This window comes from Myiozetetes cayanensis, unplaced genomic scaffold (genome assembly GCF_022539395.1).
Source record: "Myiozetetes cayanensis isolate MyiCay16 unplaced genomic scaffold, myiCay2020 scf5-8, whole genome shotgun sequence".
NCBI lineage: Eukaryota > Metazoa > Chordata > Aves > Passeriformes > Tyrannidae > Myiozetetes > Myiozetetes cayanensis.
In genome coordinates, this window is record NW_026087742.1 from 89,968,470 (window position 1) to 89,994,569 (window position 26,100).

General features: G+C 42.3%; 1 protein-coding gene across 1 annotated transcript in view; it reads right to left on the reverse strand.

Moving 5' to 3' along the window:
- The window catches only part of EDAR (ectodysplasin A receptor), a 58,956-nt gene that overhangs the window by 15,008 nt on the left and 17,848 nt on the right, over positions 1–26,100 (reverse strand). The window contains exons 2-5 of the mRNA XM_050331231.1: positions 10,162–10,230; positions 9,334–9,456; positions 8,062–8,243; positions 3,035–3,120 (exon numbers count right to left, since the gene is read on the reverse strand). Of these exons, the coding sequence (XP_050187188.1) occupies positions 3,035–3,120; positions 8,062–8,243; positions 9,334–9,456; positions 10,162–10,230 (460 nt within the window). The remainder of the gene's footprint in view (positions 1–3,034; positions 3,121–8,061; positions 8,244–9,333; positions 9,457–10,161; positions 10,231–26,100) is intronic.

A 26,100-nucleotide genomic window follows, 5' to 3' on the forward strand; every position in this document is an offset into this window, starting at 1 on the left:
AGTCTCGAGAAAGGAACAGAAGATTCCTGGGGCCATTTCAAGTTTTCATTCTGGGTCCTCCATCATGACAGCCGGTCAAAGATCAGAGGTGGTTCTGCAAAAAGGAAGCATTCCTACCAAAAAGCTGGTATTATCCTTCATATGACAGAAACCACGTGCTTGTGTTAAGGTTATGTGCTCAGAGCATACGTAACATGAGTTTGTAATTTGCAAACCTCAGAAAATTCCACAGTTGTGCATTACTGATATGCCATCTCTTCCCTGCTCTGACTGGTATAATCTGATGACAGTAAAATGTGTGAAAAAGATCATCTGCTAATACCAGATTTTACACTGCCTGCCATAGCAACAAGAGGTTCCTGCAGCAAGGCTGATTTTCCATCCGGAGTACAAATTAATGCCTATGAATTGGGAAGTGGCCATTCCAAATGGGGTCCAGAGGTTTAGACATTATAAGCCAAATTACCTGAGCTTAGTGATTTGAGGGATTTGGATTTTAAGATGCTTTTCTGGTTTTTTAACTCTTGTAATCAAATGGTTGGTTTCATGGAGTTGATTAAAATGGAAATCTTTAGTCTTTCTAGGCCTAATATTTTCTTCTACCTTAATACCCAATTTGTCAGTTTATGCCCCTGCCTAAATTCCTCCTAAAGATAACATATATTTATTCTGTGTTTGTCAAGTAAAAAATTGCACATGGGTAATCAGTTGGGCCATTCATCTTTCCTTACAGAAGGACAAATGACACATCGTCATATTGACATATGTCAGATATCCTACAAAAGACAAAGACTTTTTTTTTTTTAATTGAGTAATAGCCCTAGGATCTTCTGCCTCGCCAAATCATTAAGTTACAACATGTCTGATACTATTAAAACCCCATTTCAGAATGTGTTTGAGACAATCAGAGCTGAGGAAGGGAGTAATTTCCAGCTATGGGCAAGCAGCAGGCAGAATTCTGTTCCCACCAGTGGGTCAGCCAGGTGCATCTGCATCCTTTTACCATACACCCTCAACTCCCACTAAGACTCCCTGTGTTGAGTTTGGCTGGAGTACAGATAATTTTCTTAATAGTAGCTAGTATGGGGCTGTGGTTTGGATTTGTGACCAAAAAGGTGTTGATAATTCAGGGATGCTTTCATCACGGCTGAGCAGCGCTTACGCAGCACCTTTTCTGCCTCTCACCTCATCCCACCAGTGAGGGGGCTGGGTATGCACAAGGAGCCAGGACAGTTGATCCCAACTGATCAGAGGGATATCCCACACCATATGTGTCATGCTCAGCATATAAAGTTGGGGGAAGAACGAGGAAGGGTGGCACATTCAAAAAGTGATGGTGTTTGTGTTCCCAGCTCACCATTATGTGTGATGTAGCCCAGATTTCCTGGGTATGGCTGAATACCTGCCTGCCTGTGGGAAGTGGGGAATGAACTCCTTGTACTGCATTGCTGATGTGTGTGGGTTTTGCTTTACTTATTAGACTGTTTTTGTCTCAACCCACGAGTTTTCTCACTCTTACCATTCCTATTCTCTTCCCTAGCCAGTGGGTAGAGTGAGTGGCTTTGTGAGGCTGGACTGTCAGCTGGGGTTAAAACACGACATTCCTGCCCTTGTGTTTTGACTTACCTCTCCACCTTCTTCCCATATCTCACATCTGGGTCCTCCCTGGCACCCTTACCTCACCTCCTAATACAGATGTTATCTTATCAAAATCACTCTCACCCTGCCCTCACCCAGTCCTGCTGTCTCAGGACAGGTTGGGTTACTGCAGCCAAGTGGGGTGAGCAGCTGTACAACAGACCTGCCACTTTGCATGCAGAGAGCTCAGGGAGATACCTCCTTCTGGACTGCTACCATTCACCAGGAGCTCTGTGAGGTGGTGATTATGCCCCAGCATTATGCCCTCTTGCACTTTAGGAAAGGTGGTAGCTGTTCATGACCTATCCTCTTTTGAAGTGACTAGCAGACCACCAATGATAAACAGTTCAGCAGCATCTGAACAGAATAATTGCTATTTATGTACACAAAAATAAATGCTCAAGGACTTTCATGTCAACTCCTCCTTTCAAATCAAGCAGGCAAAATATTGCAATTACTTTTCATGGCAAAGACTTCTAAAAGTACAGAACATGGACAGGATTTTGGGTTTAGATGCATTAGGTTTCTTGAGAGAACTGCTAGGTTTTGTCTGGGTTTTTTTATTGTTTGGGTTTCTGGTTTGGTCTTTTTTAAAGCTTTTTCTCCTGATCTTCTCCAGATTCTCTGAGGGGGTGTGGAAGTAATCTGGTCATTCAGAAAGAACCTTTTTTTTTTTCTTTTTCTCACTTTCTTTGCCCCCTAAAGGAGAAAGCAGTTTTCTGGGGGGTTGCCTCTGCATTAAAGAGCTGGTGCAGGGCTGTCCCTCCTCCCCATGGCATGAGGCTGGATATGCCATTACACATGCACATGGCATGCAAAGGAACAGGTACCTCTAGGGTGTCACACACACATACATACATGATCTTTTTCGATTAGCAAACTACAGCTTCTTTGTCAATGAAATCTACAGAATTAACTCTTATCAGTGCTGACCACCACACAGCAATATCAACCCTTGAATCACTTTGAAGCCAAAGGATGTGAGAAGGGGCAGTGCACTTTCTACTTGATCTACAAACTGTTCCATGTTTTCTTCTCGGGTGAACTGAAAGTCAATTAAAAAATACACAGATATGAGACTTCCTGCACCTACTGGTTAATCAAGCCTAATAAATCCTGCATGGGATGTCTTAACAGATGAAAACTGGCACACAAATGAACAATAGCAGGTCCTAAATCAAAGGTTCTGATGTCTCCTCAGATGATCAGCATTCCCTCCCTTTGCTGGCAAGGCTAGTTAGAAGGAGAAATTGCTTTACTGGAGCTGGGCTTATTGTTTGAACATAATTATCATCACCGAAAGACTTCACATTGAGCTTGCAGATGATTGTAAGTCAAAACCAGATGATTTAAAGTCAAAACCAGATGAAATGCATAGAAATGGCAGAACACTTACATTCCTTGGTGTTAGGAGGCGCCAACAAGCATGAGTAGCAAACCATCCCGTAGATGTTGCGAGGTCTGTTTTCCAGCATGTAATAACTGCAATGAAGGGCAAGATGAGGCAAAACAGTGTAAATTAATATGCTACAACTGAGCATGGTTCAGCAGCAACCAATTATATGGAGATAAAATCATTAAAAGAAAAAACTTTTATAAGCAATGTGATGCAAAGATTATTATTTTTTTTTTAATCGTCCGAATAGAGACAATTCTTCCTTTCCTCCTGAAAGGTAATTAATCAAACATCGAGACATGACAAGAAGTGGTAACACTGCCTAAAACAACCTTATTCTCCCTGCTGAGCTCAAGCTGCAATTTACAGCATGCCCCAAAATAAGATTTTTCAAAATATGGGAATGCTATTTTTTGAAGCAGTAATCTTTCAAGCAAGAGCACCAGTTGGATATGGTTGGCTGATTTTATTCACAAACACCATATGAATAATCTCCGTAATGTTAGAACCAAACCTGAGCCAAATCATAATAAAAAATACAGGAAATCACCACCCTTACAAGGCAAAGCAGATTAGGTTTTACAGGTTTGGTTTGGGCTTTTTTACCTCCTTGCTGTATTGTTTATAAGTTAGTCCTTGATAATGGAATTACAGTGTGAAGGAATTTGAATTTCATGATTTGAACCTCTGGGCTGCTAATAAAGTTAGTGTTGGAATAAGGTAATTGGCTAAGCAAGAGTTGGATCCACATGCACCTTAATGAGTAAATTGCATCAAAATCATACATATGTTGATGTAACATCACACAGTTGATGTTATGGATATGTCTTTACAAATCACTTGTAAATGACTACAGATCTTAATGAAGAGATGAATAAATTCATCATCCATTCTGTGCAGACAGGTACTCAACATTACAAACACTTTATACAATGAGGAATCTGTTTTCTGCTCGTATGTACCTGTCTATGCATGTGCAGTATAGTTTTGGGTTGGTTTTTTTTTTTTTTCTGGAAAATGTATGTATTGTTAGGAAATCACTGCTGAAACTGTTCATCAAAATCAGTTGGTGTACTAATGAATGATCCAGATAGGGGATATAGCACCAGCAAATGGAGTACACAGAGATGCAAGGGAGATACAGGGACTGGAGGAACCTCAGAGAGCAGGTGAACTGAACATGGTTCCTCATTTCTTACTGGTTTTAAAAGATGCACCCTCACTCCTCCCCTCAAATGTCTCTTGTGCCCCATCTGCCACTCTGCCCTTCTCTCACAAGCAAAACTTCATCCTCCTCTCTTATGGGGGCCTATGTAATATCAGGTTGTAAAGCAGCTAATAAATAAGCAGGAAAAGATCGCCAAACCACAAAACAAAAGAGTGGAATGTCAAAGATACATATAAATATATGAAGAAAAATACAGGACAGTTAGGATCCACAGTCTAATAGCTGTGGTGGTTTAGGAAAGGCAAACAATCCTTCCAACAGTTAATTAAATCAAGCTGGTGGAATAATTTTAGGGTTTCACCACAATGCAGGATGGTGTAGCACATATAAAGAAAATCAAAGAGGATGCTCAGGGTAGGCAACTGTTGACCCATTTGAGTAGGAAACTCTGCAGCTGCAAACATTAGTGATTCACCCCCATGAAACACTGGCAACAGACTTGTGTTTCTGGTTACGTTTCAGTGCATCAGATATTAAAGGCAAGGTCGGACATATCTGATCACTTTATGTCACTAACTATGGAGAAGAAGTGGCCCAGTAACGAAATAATGAATTTTCACAGTATTACTCTTACACTATGAGACTCATTCTTTCTTTCCTTGGCACCTGCCAGGCTCAGGTTTGAAAGTGTTACAGGCAAAACCTTAGAGTAAAAGCTAGACTGAAAAATGGACTTGTTTTCCTGCTTAGCACCATGGTGGTTTATCTTGGGCTATCCTTGGTGGTGCCATGTCACACTCAGGGACCTGGACCCAAGTTTAGGTCTGCTGTCCTGCAGGGACCAGGGCACCTGGGACTAGGGCAGGAGGTGGAGGAGGGCAGGGGAGTGCCATTCTCCGCAGGGGACAGTCTGTGGAGAGACAGCAAGAAGTTGGTGAGCACATGGGTGAAGGCACCTGCTGCCTCATTCAGAACGGGGTGGAGGTGTGGGGAGTCTTAATTTCATTAGAAATGCACTGGCTAAACCTTTTCATCCAGAATACAAATGAGAGTTCACTGCTTCTCTTAAAACATCTCCCAAAGGAGAATTGAATGTGGATTTGCTGGCAGTATGGAACACATGAAAAGGGAAAGCCTCAGCAGCAGAGGCACCTCTGACTACATTTAGAAAGAAAATTATCCCATTGCAATTCTACATTGTGAGGAGACTGGGGACTTAATTCAAGATGAAAATAGGTGCTGGGGCAGCATAAGGGATATGTATCTTATGTACTTGGCCTGTTCTTACTCCTCCATGGGTTTCAACTAGTGGTAACCACTGAAAGAAGACAGATGACCAGGCTGAAGGGACCCTTGCTCTGACCTGCTGTGGCTGCTTGTAGTTAGCTGTGATCTCAATTACACTCCAGGAACACCTAATGGATCATCCCATTGAGGGAAATAGTCTGACTCACACCTAATTTCCACATTCTTGACCTGTCCTATTTGGCATGATGGAAGAGCTTCTGGGCAGGAGCAGAGAACAAAGCCTGCAATGTCCCAGGAGCTTCAGTCTAGGTACCTCTAGAGTTCACTGGCAACTGGACTTTGGTTTTGAGGATCACTGCTTCAGAGCTAAGCCCTTAAAATCTTTCCTGGCCACAGTCTTGCATCCTTTTGTAAGTGTAACAGTGCTATTTTTATTTTATATTGGAGGGAAGACAGAGAAGCAGTGGATGACTCCTTCTCTTGTACCAAAGGTCTCTTTCTTCCCTAAAATTGATTATAAGAGTGAAAAACAAACAAACAAACAAACAAAAAAACCAACCCAGAAGGAAAATATATAATTATCCAGCACTTATTTTAAGATGAAGTATAAAGGATGACACTTGTAGCCACTGGAAAAGGCTGCCAGTTCAGTGGTATTTTGTCTGAAAACTCTTGCTCAGAATGTGCCATATGTTCATCTTTTCCTCGGGCTGCTTTACTGAGCTGGTGAAATATAGCAAAGGAATGAGATGTACCTAAATGCAGATGCGGGCTGTTACTTTGGGAAGATCAGCAGCACGTTATGGAAGCAGTCCTCTGAAACTGGAAACCTTTTTTTGTCCCCCTCATATTGACTCAGGGGCTCTTTTAGGTTTACTGCCCAGGCAAGGGAGCCCTCTGCCAGCTACCACTCACCCTGGTGCCTGGCTGTCCCTGTGACACCGGGGGCAATAAGGAGATCAGCCTGAGCTACTCACCAGCTCTCTGCTCTGACACAGGGGGTCTGCATTTCCCCCACCATCACACAGGAGCAAACTCTGAGGACTCTAAGTAGCATGAGGAGTCAGGGCAGCTTCAGAGCTGGTTTTAGCCCATGTTTAGTTTACCTTGAGAGTTCCATCTATTCAAGCTTGGACTGAGGGTATTTCTTCCTAACTGCTGGCTTTGCCAAACAATCCCGGGACCTGAGAGCTGCACAGGAGCGGCACACAGCCAAATTCCGGCAGGCCAGTTTCTGCTACAGGCTACACCTGTGCAAACACGATGTTCTGAGATTTCTCCCCAAGCACCAGCTGTGCAAGCTGATTATTTTCAGCCAGCACCCTACTCCCACCTGTGTGACCTCATTAGTCCTGACAAAAATTGCAAAATAGCAACTGTGGCCACTATTTAAGTTTCTTGCTCTTTATGATGTATGAGGGGAAGTCAAGAGGGAGCTCTTTTCAAATCACATCATCAGTCTGTTTGGCTGGCAGCTAGACAAGTCCTTCATTTTATTTGTAAACTGTGAAAATTTCACACAGACTCACTGATATAATAAACCTGGAAGCCTGCAGGGCCTCTTTAACAGGGTTCTCTGCGCTATAAGGAGTGTAGGTTATCCAGAATCTGCAAACTGCACAATAGCCAAATGCCAGTAGGAATTACTCCCTAAACCAAAGTGGCACAGTGGCAGAAACTGCAAAGGTATGTAAGGTGAGATTGTGCTTTAGAGTTTACTCACCCTAGCAAAAAAAATGTTGAGAGTGCATATGTATGCTTCGGTTTGCAGACTTTCAAATATAATACAGATGAGAATATACTGCTAACATATCCAATGTATCTTTGTCACCATTACTATCAGAATTATACCGAGCATAAAATACCATTACAAAGATGGACTTAGTAAACACTATCTATTTTAAGCCCCTTCAGCCAGCCCTGAAACTTGTTTTGAATCTGAACAACAGCACATACACACCACATTAGCAGTTCCTTAGGCCCTTTTCTGTTGGCTAGAAAGGATCCTTAGAGACTAAAATGCCTTGGTAAATCTCACCTAACATCTATGTTAGCAAATGCTGTCAACTGCTGACAAATGTGCCAGCTGGTCACATCTGGAGAAGAGGCATTTTATGCTCCCAAACACACGATAGGAGCCTGCACAGACCCTACAGGGTATCCAAGGCATTTTCATGCAGCTCATTTGTAGGATGCAGGATGTAGGCCTTAGAAGGTGGCCTTCTGAAGCTACAGATGGAGTCTGAGCTGGATTTCTTAGAGCATTTAAAATGGCACTGCACACCTGTGCTTGTTCCCTTCCCACTTCTAGTAAGAGAAAAAGTTTTCTAGTTGTTCCAAACAGCTATTTCTTCAGTGAGGTTTCAGTAAGATTAACGATATCTTCTTTAGAGTCCCTTCCAACCCTAACCATTCTATGATTTATTAAACTCACCAATGCTTTTGAAACATTTGAATGTATTGTTTTACCAGAGACAAAAAAGCATAATTCACCATAATTTCCCCTACAGTCAGCTGAGGACATGAAGAAAGGCTGTCAAGAGACTTTGACATAAAGAAAGTATTTTCCAGTGCCTTGGGTATAGCAAAGGCTCTGTGGATAAGTCCTTACCCTGGGAGACAAGGACCACACTCTGCATCATTCTCCTGATCACCAGGTGTCATGACTGTGGCTCGAAAAAAACCCTCACAGTCTTTATGCCGTCTGCATATCTGGTAACCTCCTCTGGAAAACTTCTCTGAAGGGCAGGGGATGCAGCCATAGTCCTCGTCTTTGGTGCCATATCCACATGTCTGCAACAACACAAAGTCACTGAAAAGCAGTCTTGTGCTGCACACCAACTTCTAGCAAAAGAGAATGTTCATAGCCTGGTTCATTGGCTTTGCAGCACAAAGAGAGAGAAGTCTATTTTTTGGCCCATTAGTGTCTGTCCTAAAAAGGCCATGCAGGGATATAAGGATGCAGCATGCTGTGTGCTGGAGAGGGAGAACTGGAGCATCATACTCCTTGTAAGTGGCCCCCCATAGCTACTTCTATCTTAGCCCAGCAAATCGTGGAAGTGACTTTCAGCTGCTGCTTAGATAGAAGGCGAACTGAAAATGGAAGAGTGGAGGAGACTACTACAGGAGAAACACAGCTGCAGCAGGGCTATCAGCAGCTTCCATGCTAGGAGAGCCCAGAGGGAACATCACAAAAGGCAATGTTTGGATGAGATTTTGTAACCTCTGAACTCACATGTCTCAGCTGAACATTACGTTTAGATTACATAAAACTAAAACCAACTGGTTATTATTCAAACGTCCTTGTTCAGGACTACCAACTGTGTGAAATGTTTGCAATAGGATGTTTATCCCATTAAAACCAAACAGGATTTCAGTAATTTATTTTTTTTAATAAGCAACAATTATCTGTTGTAAATCAAATGGTTACTTAGGAACCATAATTTAAAATGCTGCAGAAACATCCAAGTTCCTCTAGTGCCAAAATATCTTAGCGGGAGAGCAAAACTAAATTGCTGGTGTGGGGGGCCAGCAAGCACGCCAGACTAACCGATTTATCACACCATGCCGGAACAGCAGCATCAGATTTTAAACAACTATTGAGAAGAGAACAGACTGGCAGAGACTCTGTGTGGAACTTTCTACCTTTGAACTTTTACAGTATCACTTTTAAGAGGCTGCTCCTGGCACGTGGATTAGTGGCGTGCACGCATGATGCCTTTCTCCCACGGCATACTCGCAAGTGTGAGCGCTCCTGCTGAAGCACTCCTGTCCTTCCTCATTTTCTTTCCTATCCATATATTACCACCATGTAGCAAAGCATTTGTTTTTCACATTTGGTGCTCGATATGTGTCCCCCACCAGCAAAGGAAGCTGCAATTACCATGTAAGGTTCTTCACCCGGCTCGCACTTGGGGCAGTCATGGCACATGCCTGTGGTCTGGTTGTAGTATTCATTCTCGCCGCAGTTGGAGTATTCAGCACTGGCAGAGTACACCAGGGAGACCTGTCACCAGAGAGCATCCCAGAGCACTGTCACTTCCACTGCTTTCCTTCTCCATGCCTCACCCCCTCCCCTTGACCAGCTGCTCAGCAGACAGCAGGGCCAGCACTGCAGTGTGAAACACCCCTAAAGCTCAGAAGTAGAAGTGGTAACACTATGTGGAATGGAAGCAGATGCATTTTTCAGCAACCTGGTCCTTCTGAGAGTTTCTCAGAGCACTGATGTTCATGCTTGTTGGCACAGCCTCTCATTAATATACTGAAAGCTGTGGTTCCTGACCTATTAACTCTTGTGCTCTCCTGCAGAAGGAAATGCCTGAGTTTGCACCCTCACACTCCCCAGCTCTAATGAGCCTTCATAAAAGTGACTGCAATGGACAACTACATCAACCTAAGATAATGCACTGCCTTAGGCCTCAACCATGACAGGGCTGTGCTTCATATGACACACAGGCTAATCAGTGCTTCCATCACCTTCTGTCTCTGCCCCACCCTGGATCCTCCTCTTTCCCCCTCCTCCCTAGCAGCCACAGTTCAAGCAGCATATGCCCAGGTGTTTTATTAAATGAAAACTGATCACTCCATCGGGCTTCAGTCCCTAGGTCATCTGTGGTTCTGCCATGACGATTCACAGATGGTTGTGAAGAACCCAAGCAGAACCCTGTTATATGTGCACACTTGAGAGACATGTACATATGTAAATACCTACCACCAGGAAAGGGAACACGTGAGTCCATTTACGTTCACCCAGGTGAGCCATGCTCTCTTGATGTTTTACCTGAAAAGATAGAATTGGTGATTGTTTATGAACATGAGTAAATATTTGTGTGTTGCCAAAATAAGAACAGAAGGGCTCATAAGCAGAACAAAGGTTACATGGGAGTGATGCCCAGAGATCTAAACAAAGAGAGGGGGAGATGTGCACGTGCACACGCACACACAATGCTACACACCCTTCCTGCACATCTCTTTCCTCTCTTTGAGAAGACCAATCGCACAAGAGAATTCAGTCTTGCCATATTGACACAGACCTGTGAAAGATGAGTAGCCAAGTCTTGAGTTCTGATAGTTCCTGGCTTGCTGAGAAATCCTCCCAGAGGAACCAAGAACTACATCTTGACCACTAAATGAAAGAGGCCTGGGGATCAGTAGCCTGGCTTGTGTCCACACCACTTAGTGTTTGACCACATTAGATCACGTTTGTCTAGGAAAGATCTGGCTGGAGCGGCCAAAGCAGAGCCAGGGAGTGAATCAGTGGCAAGCAGTGTGGGCAGTCAGCACACCAGGGCTGCACTTTCTTTGACAGCTCCTGTGGATCCACTGAGAAAGCCCAGAACTGCCTTCTGTGGGAAGTGTCAGCTGCTTTTTGTTCTTGATAAGCAAACTGTAGATTTAACAAGTTAAACACAAAGAAGGAGCCAAACTTTATATTTGAATTGCTATTAAAATGGTTGGGGAAAAGAAAGCCTGCAATCAATGTTACAAACACACGTGTTAATTTATTTAGTTTCTTAAAATGAGTAGTTTTGAATAAGAGCTAATATTACATATTCATGGACTGGATTTCTTTATAAGGTGAAAAAAAGAGACTGGAAAAGGAGGCATAGGTTGTTTTGTTAGCATGATACAACATATTTAATGATATTGTTACAGCATATAATATGCCCTAGGGATTTTAGAGCTTCAAATTGCTAATGTTTGAGATACAGTTGCAACACTTTGGTCCTAGCAGATGTAAACTACTCTTTCAATTTTCCAGGTCTCAGACACTGGGAGACTTTTAGTCTCCCACAAGAGTACAATTACTGCTTTGTGCCACATTTGAGTATACAACCTACATGAGAGCAGTGCTCTAGTATTTGAGATAGCTGCTAACATTTACATTTTTAAACACTAAGTAAAGATTATATCACTCCAGCATCAAGCTATGAACTTGCTTTATACGTTCCTTCCAGCAATTGGGCTAGCTGAGACAGGTAACTGGGTGGGTGGGTGGACAACCTGAATTATGAGTATATTCATTTCTGCAGGAAATTGCACTTTGAAACCTAGAAACAAAAGAGAATCAGAGATAAACTGTCCTAAATCTGGAGCTAAGAGATGGAAAATAGTCATGCAATTGTACAAAGTGTCAAACACGTAAATTGGACGAAGGCTTTGTCTATGGCAGTGCAGTTGCTTGGAAAGGTTCCAAGGGTAGAGTCTTAATGCATATGTCTGTTAAACTGTACTCTAATTATAAAAGAGTTTGTTAGACCTTAGATATTAATATTATTAAGGCTGTGTCCCCACTGATACTGAAAAATTATCATATTTATTATAAATCCAGTTTGAGGCTGCTCAGAACCAAAAATTTCAACAGTAGATCTTGAATCTGTAAATTTACAGTAATAATATGTTTTACAGCAAAAACACTCTCCAGTTGTTTTTAAACCACCCAGATGTTTGCTGTTTGAGGTACTTGAGTGCAATCATAGCCAGATTTGAAAAATGGAACTGAAGAAGTGTAGCCCACTAACGTATAATACAGTATTCTCCATTTGGCATTTATTTACATAAAATGTTGAAAATGTTAAGTTATACATAGATAAATAAAATATTTTTCTGTCTCTTAATATAAATATGCATGTGGGGTATGTTTTGCATGTAAACATACATTTTTTTTCTTTGCATTCCATCATTATATGCAGCAATATGTCAAGCAGATGGGAAATACTTTTTTTAAAGTGGAAAAAGCCATTTCAAAGTACTAAACATGGCCAAATTAGAACTACAGGGGAGACATTTTCCCCAAATTGGAATACTAAAAAAGTTACATTTAAGTATTCATTTTCCTATTTAAGTACACTGCCATAAATTGGCTGTGCTATTTTCTACTGGGTTTGTTTGGTTTTTGTTTTAGTTTGTTTGTTGGTTGGATTTTGGTTTGGTTTGGGTTGGTTTGTTTTTTTTTTTTTATTATTTTTTCATCAGTTGGAGTTAAAACTCAAAAAACTTACTTCCATTTTACAACACAGGAGTAAGGGGAGGTAGATGGGCCATAGAAATGCCAGGCTGCTTGTGGGCTTGATTTCAGTTTTCAGACATGTAAAGTTATATCTGCACCATGCTATCTGTCACTCATTAATCCCATCCACACAACAATGGATCTTCTAGTGCCAAGATCCCTTTCTTGTCTAGCTGACATCTATGAAGACATGGACAACCAGACAGCCTCTGACAAAAAGCAGGAAGAAGAGTGACCAGTAATTATAGCCCCTAACCATTAAAAGAAATTAGTTCTTAATGAATTATTCCACTTTGGCTGAAGCAAATGACTGTCTCCTGTGGGATGGCATGAAGCGGGGAGCGGGAAGGAGCTGGATGTGTATTTTTTCCTGGGACTATGCTATCACTTCTAAGGAATTTGGGATCTCTGACAGCCTGTCTGCCAAGCCTTCCACAGATTCTGATTTGTGTTTTTGTTTGGGACGTGTGGGTGTCTCCGGAAAGGAGGTGTAAAACACAGACCTGTGTCTTTGTGGATCAGGTGTGCAACACACAGCAAGCCTCGTCATGACTAGCGGGGGTTGCTAATTACAGCTATATTTGTCTTTTGGGCATATTCGTTAATAGCTGGCAAGAATATACACACACAAGCTGACAGGAAAGGGAAGACTATTTTCCCAGTGGCAACCACAGAGAGAAATGCTAGAGACTCCTTGTCTCAGCTACTCTCCCATAGAATGCAAGGTGGAAATTTGGGGAACGGGAAAAGAGATGATTGGGAACCTATTGCTCAAATATTTCTCCTCTCAGACAAAAAGTGGTTCCATGCAGTCCTTGTGGTTTCTTACCAAGAACTGGCAGATACAAACAAATAAATAAATAAATCATCAGGCAGAAAATGCTTAGTTCATGCTGTTTAAAGGAGGAAAAGCAACATTCATTGCAGTTAACCTTTAAATTTCACAATTTATTTAGTTTATAGGTAGCACTGCCATGATATTTACAGTATCCATGAGTATAGTCAGAGTAAATATATGAAATGTGCAAACAATGAGGTTACTACAGCTGGTGGTCTAAGCTAAAGCTCACAGCTTTTGATGGATGACCTTAGATATTTTTTAATTCCCTGGCTTCAGTAAGTAATACAGTGAAAAAATAATTTGCTGTCATAGACTTTTTTGTTCTTTAAAATACAATTGAAAAGAGAAGGAGAACAAACACATGGATTGAAGTATGGAAGTATGGTTCTTAATGTTGTAGAGAGGTGGGGGCTTTTTGGTGTCTCTGTATTTCTTTAGTTTCATCACTGACATGGATATACTTCAAGGACACAAAACTTAATATTTTGAGAGGGAAAGGCACAAACACCGTCTCAAACATCATTGCCAATTCTGGTATTTCTGCATGAATTTCTATTCTGGGGTTTCCTAAGCCGTTTGGTTATCAGGCCTGTGGCTATGAATGTAATACCTAAGTAGCTGGGAAATCTGAATCGATCATAAATCCACATCCAAGATCTCTACTAAAAACAGCAGAATGCGAGACAAATGCTTTCATATAAATAAAGGTAGGCAGGTTGTATATACTTCACAAGGACCACCAGCAAACCCAGCACTTGCCCTGAATTTCCAGGTTTTGTGGGAGGAACCTCGCAAACCACCTTTTCCAAAGATTGCCATAGTTTTTTGCATGAGCTCAGTAGATAATCTCTGTATGCTCCCGATGCTGCTAAATCCTTCTTAATTGAGATAAGTGTATAATCCTCACTGCAGGGCCTCACAGGCTTCAGAGTTCAGCAGCAGAGCTCAGTCGAGCTCCAGACTTGTGAAAAAAGAGGTAGTTTGAGTTTTGCTTTCAGGAGGGAAGAGGGTTCTCTGAGCCCATCACTGAATGACAATGATGGCACTGCAAGCTTGGGGACAGAATAAACCTAGAAAAGCATAACTAAGTGAAAACACAGAAATTATGGAAAAAACCTATTTCATAACCTTGATTATAGTTTGTATTTTTATGAAAAAATACTGGACAGAACATTACTACACTTGTAGGACAACACTGTTTCCCACTGTTTCTTTATCACTTTTATCACTTTTATCAATTACCTTAGAGAGATGTAAAAAGTGCTAAAATGATACAACTCCATCTTTCCTTTTCACCTTAAACATCAAAAGAAAACGAAAACATCTCAAGTTACACATAATACTTCAATTGCCCCTGTGATCTGGCAACTCTCTCAGAAAAATAATTGATCGATTGAGCACAGAAACAAGACTTTTTCCAGTGGGAACTGCATTAACAAAGGAGACACTAAAGATTTTTTAATTTATTCATGGGGGCAATATGTGCTGAGGACCTGGGGACAGTCAAACCTCTTGTAGTCCCGCTTATTTGGAAACTACACCTGGAAGTCTGTATTTGAACCTGCTTTCTCACCTTACATAAAGACACGTGTTGGCTCTCATGTAGGTGGGCCATCAGCTTTCTGAAAATGTCTTCAGGGGAAAAAAAAAAAAAGACTACCATGCAGGAACAAAGCAAAAAGAAGGGAAGGTTGTTTCCAACACACTTTGCATGGCTGGCATACATTTCTGTGAAAAGGGGGCACTAACAAGGCACAGGGCCCAGATTATTCCTTCTGGTTTGCTTGCTTACATATACATTTTCAGAGTGCTCAGGCTTTTCTTTTAAGAAGCATTGGTAATGGTGGGGGTGGGAGCAGTGTGCTGGAGACATGTTAGGGCTGTGCCCCATTCTCCCCCGGGCAGAGCTCCTTCTCTGCTGCCCAGGTGAGCTTGCCCTGCTGCCAGCTCACAGCTGCCAGAGGGGATCTGAGTTTTCCATGGAAACAGTGGGAAGATGGAACTTACATTGCCATGAAAAATTGCAAATGAACACGTTACACTCCCCAGCCTAATAATTCTAGGGAAATAATGAATGAGCAGCAATACAGTCATTCACTGTATACCAGGCTGTCCCAGTACCTATCAGCTCAGTGCTTTCTCCATCACCACTTCCTAACAAGTTTCCCCATCTACCCCTGCCTGAGGGAGAAGAAACTTATGTATGGCATTTTGCTTCCAGAGGCAAGGAAAAATTGCTGATATGAAAACAACTCAATTTAGATTCAGAAGCTCTCCTGAGACAGGTATTGCTTTCCATTCAGAGCAGAAAATTAAAAGCTTATTAGGAAAATACAAACCACCAAAGCAATGATGGTGCTTTTCAAACATGTTTTCCTTTTTACATGCTTTATGTGTTTTAGATGACAGATAACATAGTAAGAACAGCCTGAGTCTTGTCTTCCGTTATTAAGACCAATATGGATTTGAGCTCACACTTTGCTTCTGTTTCTCAGGGTCTGTTCCTGGGAGCTGCTGAGTACCTTCAAAGCTCACAGTATTTGGGAAGAAGAGGAATTTTAGCATGGTGTAGAGACTGTCATCCCTTAAAAACATAATGGTTGATGGATAGGAAAGAGGTGGAGTAATTTAGAAATGCTTTACAGGAAGGAACTGAGGTGAATTCCTGCAGCGACCATTGACAGAATTTATTGAAATTGTAAATAGAATAGAAATCCCATGGTGACCATTCAACAAATAATGTCTGCTCTTAGCTCTGCAGCACATTTGCATTTCTCAGCTAAAAGCCAGAATATTGTTAGAGAGGTCAACACACAGTTCTGTTTTTTCCATGGTTTACATGAAAACATCTGAATCACTGCATCTTACAGGCACAGTGAATAGCAGCTGGGTTGAAGTGGGAGGGAACTGCAGCACAGCATGCTGGTACCTCTGAAGGTACCCCTGGGCAGGTCCCTGCATAGGGCAGGATTCATAGGGAGGATCCTGGCCATGAACTCTCTTTACTTTTACAAGTGCAAAACAACAGTGCAGCAGTTTCAGTGTTTGGCAAATGTAATGGGGCCAGTATTAGGTGGTGGCCATGTATACTTTGGTACGTGATGTTAGAGTCCCAGAAAAGCCTCTTGTTTGTCAACAGGCCTCTGTCTTACAGACAAAGGGATACGTACGCTGCCAACAAACATTAGGTTTTTTATTATTCTACTTTTTACATAACTGTGTTTGAAGGGAATTTATTATTTTTGTAAACTAAAGGCTGGCTGCATTTAAATTCAAAACTACATCCCAAGCTGCCCAGGCCACCATTGTTGGGAAGAGCAGGGAGAGGGAGCACAGGGAGGGGAAGCTCTCCACTGGGAACAGGGGCCACACAGCGAGCAGGCGCCGTGCCGGGGGTGCCCAAGGGGAGAGGTGGCTGGGGGGCATGGCACAGGGCGCCTGCAGCACCAGCAAGGCTTGTGGGCCCCTGTGCCCCAATCAGGATGTTGAGGGGTGGTCCACTGAGCAGACCCCTATGTGACACGACTCGTGGGCATGGGTACCCCTGGGGCGCCAGCAAGAATATGGGATGTAGCGGACAAAAAATAGCTCCCAGTGCCAATGCCAGGCAGAGGAACATGCCTGAGCAACCAAATCCCCCATATCTGTGGGTAGTTGCAAGCTATGACCTGCTAAGGCTGCTATTTATGCCAACCATCACACATACAGGTGAGAGAAGGAAGACCCACCACCTTGGCTGAGAACAGCTAAAGTTACAGCCCATCATATGGCCATGCCCGTAGGAATTGCATGTTTACAGGCATGTGTGTCTACACAAACACATCTATTTATACCCACATGCCCTCGGAGAGGCTGTCTCTCCCTCACATCTCTGTTCAGCCTGGATGTCCCAGTCTCAGATAATGTCCTAGCGGAGGGGAATCTCTATGCTTAACATGCTGTGTAGGGTAGCAATTACAAAGCAGGTTGCCTCCGCTCCCAGAGAAGGAGGAAGAAATGGCTTTCTCTGTTGGAATACTTTCTCTTTCGAGTCAATAATAATAAAATCTTTTCATAATTTCTCTGAGGCCCTCATTTCTTTTTAATGAAGGTGTTTACATTCCTAATTAAGGAACACATTAAGCCTAGTGGTACCTTATCTGATAAACCCATTAGTAGGCTATGTCAAGCTGAGCCTTTCAAGGTAGCAAGCAAGATAGTTTTAAAAACTGGTTATCCTCTGGGCTGGAAATATGCAAGCCAAGAGCTTGCAATTAACTTAGGTTAATTACAAAATACCAGAAATGTAATAATGTATTTAAAAATACAATACAGGTGTTAATGACTTTTTTTTTCCTGTTTTCTCCCCCATCCTCCTTTTTTCCCCTCTGCAGGAGCTTACAGACTGTCACTTTGCTCCCAGGTAACACCCTCCCATCCTCCACTTTTTTCTGTCATGTGGAGGGATTTATTAGCCTAGCAAGATTGATTCAAGAGTTTTTGCTTCTGCCTTGCAGTTAGAATGGATTTTACTGCTTCTTTCTGGGCCTGAAGGAATTAGGCTTGAGACGTTTATTTTTTTCTAGGTCTATCAGCTGGTCTAATAAAAGACATCACTTGACTCTTCGTGCCTGCTCTCCTGCCAGCACCCTCACGAGCATCATGAAAACTTGGAGACACCACCACCAGCAAAGCCATGCAAGGTATAAGCTCGTGTGAGCAACCATTTGACCTCCTTGCTACAAAGTTACAGCCTTGTGACTGCACCCTGGCTGTTTCAGTAAGGCTATTGCCTTTCAAAATGGCATGATCAGTCAGTTCTGATTGCAACTTGCAGCCCATACACTTAAATAAGACTGGTTTTGAGAGACCAGGCAGGAGCCTTCAGCTGAGTCCTGCGAAGCCTAGGCTATGTGTTCTCTTAAAATATACTGTATTTCACAACAGCTTTATATTTCTTCCTCTCCCATTAATTGGTAATTTAGCTGATTCAGATGCCTTTTATGGTGCTACAACCTAACTAAACTACTGAGCAGAATAGATACTTTTATCACCCATATGCACATCTATTGCCTCATCCCATTCCAATGACACAGGCACAAGAAAACATGGAGATGTGGTTTCAGAATCAGTACCTTGTCCTGACACAGAGGTTATGTGATGGAATTGTGGCTGAGTACTGTGGGAAAAATGAAGAGGATAACACCAGAGAAGAACTGATGCAATGGTCTTGATTTCTACCATCTAGATGTTTAGCTGCATGTTTTAAAATTTGCAGTCATCTAAATCTGCTTTTTGATAAAAGAGTCTTTGGATATGCCAAGAGCCTGCCTGTAACTGTGAACCTAACCTATCATTCTGTGTTGCTGTAGGGAAAACTAAAAGATGATAGGAAAGGGACCTCTGTGAAGCAATGACAGTCCTAAGAAGTCTGGAAGACAAGGAGCCAGTTATCTCCAGAAACATTCCATATGATCAAATGAACATCGTCTTTTCTGTTACAAACCAGAAAGTGACACATTTTCCTACTGGACAATGAGGGGTGTTGTAGTGAACAAATGCAGCTCCTTCCAGCGGCTTTAATGGTTATGTGTATCAATCACCTCGTCAGCCTCAAGACATTTTAGACTTAGCTATCCTTTAAAATGAGAACTTCCTATAGCTCCTCTTAGAATCTCTGAGATGTGAAGCATCACGCCTAAGCAGGTGAAGACCTTCTGCTCCTTCTGACTGCAGCACTTGCTGAGAAAAGAGATATTCTGGGACAGCACTATCTTGCATTGAAAAATTGAAATCGGATATGAATCATCCTCCCCATTAAACATATTTGAAAACATTTAACACTGCCCCACCAATGGTAAATTTAATGTTTTGATTTAACATACGTCCCGTGTTTTCTTTTTGCACCATACAAGTGAAGATTAGGAAAAACTCGATCTCCTGAATCAGAGCCCAGCTCCACTGGGGGGCAGTGCATTAGCACATATATTACTGCACTTACCTTCTGAGAAAGCAAGTTTTCCCAGAGAAATGTTTAGCTACTGTGAGAGGTTCTGCTTAATGGAACAAATATGCACTAATATCTCTTCTCTATGTGCTGTTAGATTACTGACTTGCTAGCTAAACAACCAATGCTAAACTGAAGGTGAAACCAAGTCTGAGTACAGAGGTAGTTTAAAGATAAACTATTTATTGGCACCAGGATCAACAGATTCTAAATTAGCTACAAAGCTGCAGGGAATAATGACATGTGAAATCAGTTTTGTTGGGTTTTTTGTTGTTGTTGTTGTTCTTTTTTGTGTTTTTCTTTTAATTTCTTTTTTTCTTCTTTTTTTTTTTTTTTTCTTCCCACTTTTTCTTTCTAACTCTTAGTCCCTCAGGAGATTTGGGATGGTTTGATGTTCATCTGGAGGCTTGTCAAAATTCTATAGAAACTTAATAGCCTGCCAACATGGGTGGTTGCTGCTTGGAGGCATTTCGACATGGCAAAGGTCCTGTCTGCACACTGCAAACCTGTATCCGTCAAAGGCTGCTTGGAATGGCATGAAAACAGGAGCTGTGTGGTGTCAGAACACTGCGTGCAAGATTGCAGGGGTAATGTATGCACATCCCAGCTCTCCCGGGGCGGCCAAGCTGTGGGAGGAATCCATCTGGCTCCTTAATTATTCTGAGCACTGCCTAGGAGTTAAACCCCACAAGGTGCTGCCACACCTATATACCAGGGTTTGGGTGGGACGGGGCTCCCTGCTCTCTGCTTAGAAGAGAAATGAAGACCTGAGGCCAGCTGGGGAGGAGTGATCAAGCTGGGCAGAAGCAGAAACCAGAGCAAAAGTCTTGGCATGGAGAGCTGGTGTCCAGACTAGGAGGCTGGGCTGGAGGAAGAGCACTGAGGGTGGGGACAGGAATGGGGAACATGACATAGCTGGAAGGCAGAAGAGCCAAGTACAGGCTGTAGTTGCCCTTTGGCGGGGTCATGCCTGTTAGAGGCTCCGCACCCAATTGAGTCCCCTGGTGGGGTCTCGGTTACATGACTACAGAAAATGGAATGGGGCCTCCAGGGCTGGAGGCAGTAACAATGCATAGTGCCTCCAGGTTGGAAGCAATCACAACATGATGGAATGGCACAGGTTGCTGAGGCTTCAGGAAGCAGAACTGGAGCCATCCTGTGCCAAGCAGTGGGATGGGGAAGATGATGATCCTCAAACCACTTTTGTAATGAGGCTCAAGCTCCTACTTGCAGGCATGAGAGAAGAGTGCTTGAAGGAAAGCAGGGATGTCTGCCTCATGGTAGCACAGAGAGACCTGCTCACACTTCCCCCAGCAGAGCTCTGCTGTGCTCTGCCAAGCGCCTGGGGATGGGGACACTTCTTAGAGTGAAGAATTAGTTGGTAGGACAAAACTTAGTTATACACGATCCTGAAGGGAGACGTGGGTATTCTGGCCTGAATTCTTTCCAGGAGCTGGAAAACTGAGGGATACAAAGACACAGAGCAGCTACTGCAGGTGGAACACATGAATTACACGGTAGGAGAGAAGGCACTTGGGCAGGTCATGCCTTTCTGAGTGAAGCCCTCGCCCTGAGCAGTGCACGTGGAGGAACCGGTTAGCTCAGAGGAGCCTGCGCTGGCAGGCAGATTGGGACTGCCCAGGACATGTCCCTGGGAGAGATGTGCTTTCTGCAGCTCGATCGCCCTGCTAGAGTAAACCCTTTCTCACCAGGGCCCTCATCATAGTTTTGCTATTGCATAGCTGTACCCTCTGAGAGGAGGTGGGAGACTTCTCTGTGTCTTGTTTCAGACTGGAGAGAAATGAAAACTGTATATTCACCCCGCATTACAAGAAAGACGTTGAGGTGCTGGAGCATGTCCAAAGAAGGGCAATGAAGCTGGTGAAGGATCTGGAGCACAAATTTTACAAGGATTGGCTGAGGGAGCAGGCGTTGTTTAGCCTGGAGAAAACAAAAGAAAGGACCTTACCACTCTCCACAACTACCTGAAATGAGGTTGTAGACAAGTGGGAGTCTGTCTGTTCTCCCCAGTAAAAAGCAATAGAAGAGGAAATGGCCTCAAGTTGCATCAGGGGAGGTTCAGACTGTATATCTGAAAAATATTTTCACTGAAAGGGTGGTCAAGCATTGGAACAGGCTATCCAGGGAAGTTACCGGCTCTGGAAGCCTTCAAAAAACATGTGGATGTGGCACCTGGGGACATGGTTTAGTGGCGGACTTGGCAGTGCTAGGTTAATGGTTGGACTTGATGACCTTAGAGGTATATTCCAGCCTTAAAGATTCTACGATACTTGCACCAGAATTACACCTGTGTCTGATGACTTGCACTAGTCCCAGTCTCTGCTCTTGTTCCCCTTTGGATACATTCAAACAGGTTTCACAGAAGAGCTGGGCAGAAGTGTTAGAGCTATTTAGGATCCCTCTAGGCTAGGAAGAGGCAGAACTTGCTGTAAGTTTGTGCTTACTCATCAGTCCTTGGATTTTAGAGCTTGTGGAGGAGGAGATTCTCACTGGGCTTTGTGAGTTTTGTTGTGTTTTGCTTTCCTTTGGTTTGATTTGCCTTGCTTTGCTTGGGTTTTTTTTGTTTGTTGTTTTGTTTTTTTTTTTTCAGGGCTGGACATGCCATGGATGGCTTTGTCTGAGGGCCCTGCGACCAAGAATGCTGCTTTACCTCACTACAGGTTGGTGGATCACATCTAGACTTTATAAGGAAGAGAAAAGGTGTCTGAGAACGCATGCAGAGAAATGTCCTTACTGGGTTCCACACAACTGATAAGCTGATAAGTATGCCCATGAGTGGATGAGGAGTGAAGTTGGCTGTGTCAGACTCTGGATAGGAGAGATGGGCTGTTGTGAAGCAGTGCAGTAGGTCCCTGACAGAGGGGAAGCACTGGTTGGAGGTATGTCACTCCACTCAGGTTGTGGGTAGCAGAGATGTGCAAGACAGAAAGCAGAGCTGGCTAAAACTAGCTAAGATAATTCTAAGAAGATTAAAAATAATTTTGGTAATTAATGGATAATTCATATTTATCAGGATTATAAGAAAGAAGAATAGCTTACAGCTGTACATTCAAGTACTTTTTTTACTGTCTTGGCACTTAGGAACTCAGTAATTGCAGCAATGAGAGGCTGAAGGCTCTCTTTGGATTACACTTGCCTGCAATTCAGATGATACTGCAAACACTTCTTCAGTTCACATGGATCTTTATTGGAAAACTTGGATCATAGATGCTTACTGGTTTGAATATTGCATCTCCCTCTTATGACCTGCATGCAGTTTATTACTAAACATGGAAGAAATTAATTCTCCCTATATTTCATTTCTATCACATCTGACAGCTTTCTAGCTTGTGTCTATGTGCATGACATTTGTGGCCAAGTATTTTAACATAAAAATTCCTTTTGCAAGGCCAGCATGGATGTTTTTCCTATACTTCATCTATCTATTTTTGAGGGATTTTGATGATGAAGTAACTTTAATAGAATAAAGCTTATACTGAAACAAATCTCAGAGCTACATTAAATTAGCCTAATTAAAACAAGATTGTTGCAGCTGCTTCTTCTTCTCAACTGTACTTTCTTTAAAAGTCTATGTACCTCCAAGACACACCAAAACCACTAGAATATAAAGCCATCAGATTTTACAGAGAATTATATAGACCTTTGCTAATTCAATCTATTAGTACAGTAAAATGTATCCAGTCAGGAAGAAAAAAAAGAAAAAAAAAGGTGATTCTGTAAAATCTGTGATAAGTGCTTATTATACAATGAACAGTTATGAAATAATTCAATCATCAAAAAACTAGGACCAGATGGGAACTCAAGAAGTTATCTAAGTCTATCCTTCTGATTCACACTAAGAGAATCATTCTCTGCCACACCAAAAAACTTGTCAAACTGGGTATTGGGAACCTGCAGTGACAGAGATTACAGAGTTTTCCCTTGTCTGTTTAATCCAATGCTTTGCCATTCTTGCTATTAGGCACCACCTCTTCACATCTCACCTATATCTCTCTTCATTGCCTTGGAGCTGCTGCTGTTTGTCGTATCCACCACAGACATGAAGAACAGATTATTTCCTTCTGCTCTGCAATAGTCTCCTGGGTATTTGTGTCTCACCTCATCTTTCAGCTTCGTCATATTTTATGCGTAACATAAAATATCAGGACAAAAAAGTCCTGATTCATCCAGTCTTGTACCATTAACCCACAATTTCTGGAGCAATGGCTGTTTGTGTTTCTACTGGGATTTTTTCCACCTTGACCTCATCTTTTTTGAGGTGAATGTCTAAAGCTGAACAGAGTAATTTTAAGAAATCCTGGGCCACCCTGGACAAAGCATTGCATTGAAGAGTTTAAAAGGTCTTTTTTCACCCATCCCCAGATGAGGTTGTGAGACAATAAAGGTCCTGCAGTCAGCTAGGGATCTACTAGAGACTATAAAATCTCATCTGTTAAGCTACTACATGTGTGAAGCTGGTATGTTTTCTAACTTGCTCTTCTACTTCCTTCCCTATAATCTATGTTGGCATTACTACCAAGATGAGAAAAAATATCTTGCATTTGTAAGACATATATCAGTTTTGCAGTGTTGCTATTTATGCACCAGCAAATACATTCCAGTTGTACCCAACAACTGCCCTGGGTTTTTCATTCTTCTGGAGTAAACTTGAACAAATTTGCTGTTCTGCTAGTGATGCCATAGGAACACATTCCCATTCTTCATGCTCCTTGCTTTGCCAGGCTGGTGAAGGGAATGTTGAGACTGCCATGGTAAGAGTGTTTTCATCTGGAGAACAAAAGCAATCTGCACCCTCAGAAAGCTGTCATCATATCTCCTGCAGACTGCTGAGCCATGCCAGCTCAAATATCTTCACTGTGATGCTGGATGAATGCAGTGACTCCAGCATCATGAGATGCTATTTTGAGTTGAATGCTCAAGTTGCTGAAAAAGATTTTTCTGGCAGAACATCTTTGCAATATTTCCACTACAAAAATCTGCTTTCATCCTCAAATTCTAACGTCTCTTTTTTGAGGACTGAATGTATTACGGGCAAAAACACTTGTGTGGTCAGGAGAGAATCCAGTTGTGAGAGCTGGCAAGAACAGTTCTGCTTTAAACAGAGCAAAGAAATTGTTCCCTTTTGTCCATTAACCTCTCTGAGTATCTCCTATGTCGGTGGCCAACTTGGAGCTCAAACTACTTGAGAATGCCTTAATAGATAACATTTTTTTGACAAAACAATACAAAATTACAGACCTCAGTAAATACGCATTGCAGGTATTTAATTACTCTCTGATCAACCATGTTAAAATTAGGTAAACTAATTGCATTTAACTGATGTCCTGAGCATAAAAACAAAGCAGAGTGCACATGTGGTTTAGCAAGATAAACAGCCCAAATAGGACATGACACTAATGCTCTTGGGTGCTCTTGGACTCCACGTGGGCTCGAGAGAAGCTGGTGTTGCTGCTTCCACAGAGCTCAGTGTCCAGGCACCAGAAGGAGACAGGAGGCAAGACAGAACATGCAGTGAACCCACTCTCCTTAGAGCTGAGAGTAGCAAATCAAATAGCTGTTTGAAGAGCCAGAAGCAGAAATACACTGTTTACTCCTTAAAGCCTAAAATGTTATATAATTTGGAAACAGAATAGACAAGACTTTGTAGAATGACAAAGTTTGGGGTTTTGTTCCTTTTATAAACCAGCTTTGCTCTCTGGTGTCTGGCAGGACAGCCAGACACTAACCTTTTCTCGCCATTTCTTTTGGGTTTTTTTTGTAGAGCTGGGAAGGATGTTGGTGGTAATCTCACCCTAAATTTATCTTAAGTCTAAATAAACATATTTCTAGGATGCAGATCTCAGCTCCTTTTTTGTGGCAAGATCTACTGACTTCCCTGAAACCATGGCTACTGCTGCTGCTGGATTAATATGTCTCCTCACTTTCTTCTGCCTTCACTACACTGTAGATTGTAAGGCACACTAACAAATTTGCCATACCTAGGAGTATTGTTTTCAGCCCTATAGGCTAATAGTGATAGTTGCAGAGTTCTTGCAAACAGGTCCATGGTTTCTGGGCTCCAAAAGCATATATCATAAAGTATGTAATGGTGCTAGTGAATCTACCTAGCCCAAATTTGTGGGAGGTTATATTTCTAAGCTAAAAATTTAAACACGGTGGTGATTCCTTATTGGTCACAAAAAAATTTAAAGCATTCTACCCATCCTCCAGGTTAAAATGTCTGCAGGTATCAATATGGAAATAATCCAGACACAGACAGTCCTGGATCACACAGGTGACTGTGGTGTTCAGTGGATGTAAATAACAAGGGACTATCCTTCTTGGAGAAACTTTTTTGGTAAATTCAGGTCAAAGTTTGAAGCAAGTAAAACATAAGTTTTAGACCGTTCCTGTCAAACATGATGTCTCGTTCCACTGGTTTGGAGAAGAACAGTTGTTTCCCTTAGAATGGTATGAATGCCTTGGGGAAAATGAAATTGGTGAGACATTCAGTATGCAAAATATATAGTGCAGAACACTGAAGAAATCTCAGTCTGAGCATGAAGAGTCTCCCTTGTAATGAGTTGGTGGGATTTTTATCCCTCATTTACATGAAACTGAATTTTGAGGATTGATCAGTGTGCCTCCTAGGTGAGCTGTCTACTGGCTGCGTGATGCTGTGCTGAACAGCTGATCCCTAAACTCCAGGTACAGATATGTTGAGGAAATCAAGTGCATAGGAACGTGTGCCTCTGTAAAGCAAGATGTTGTCAATTAGTCCATTGCTGGAAAATATAATTCGAAGAATTTTTGG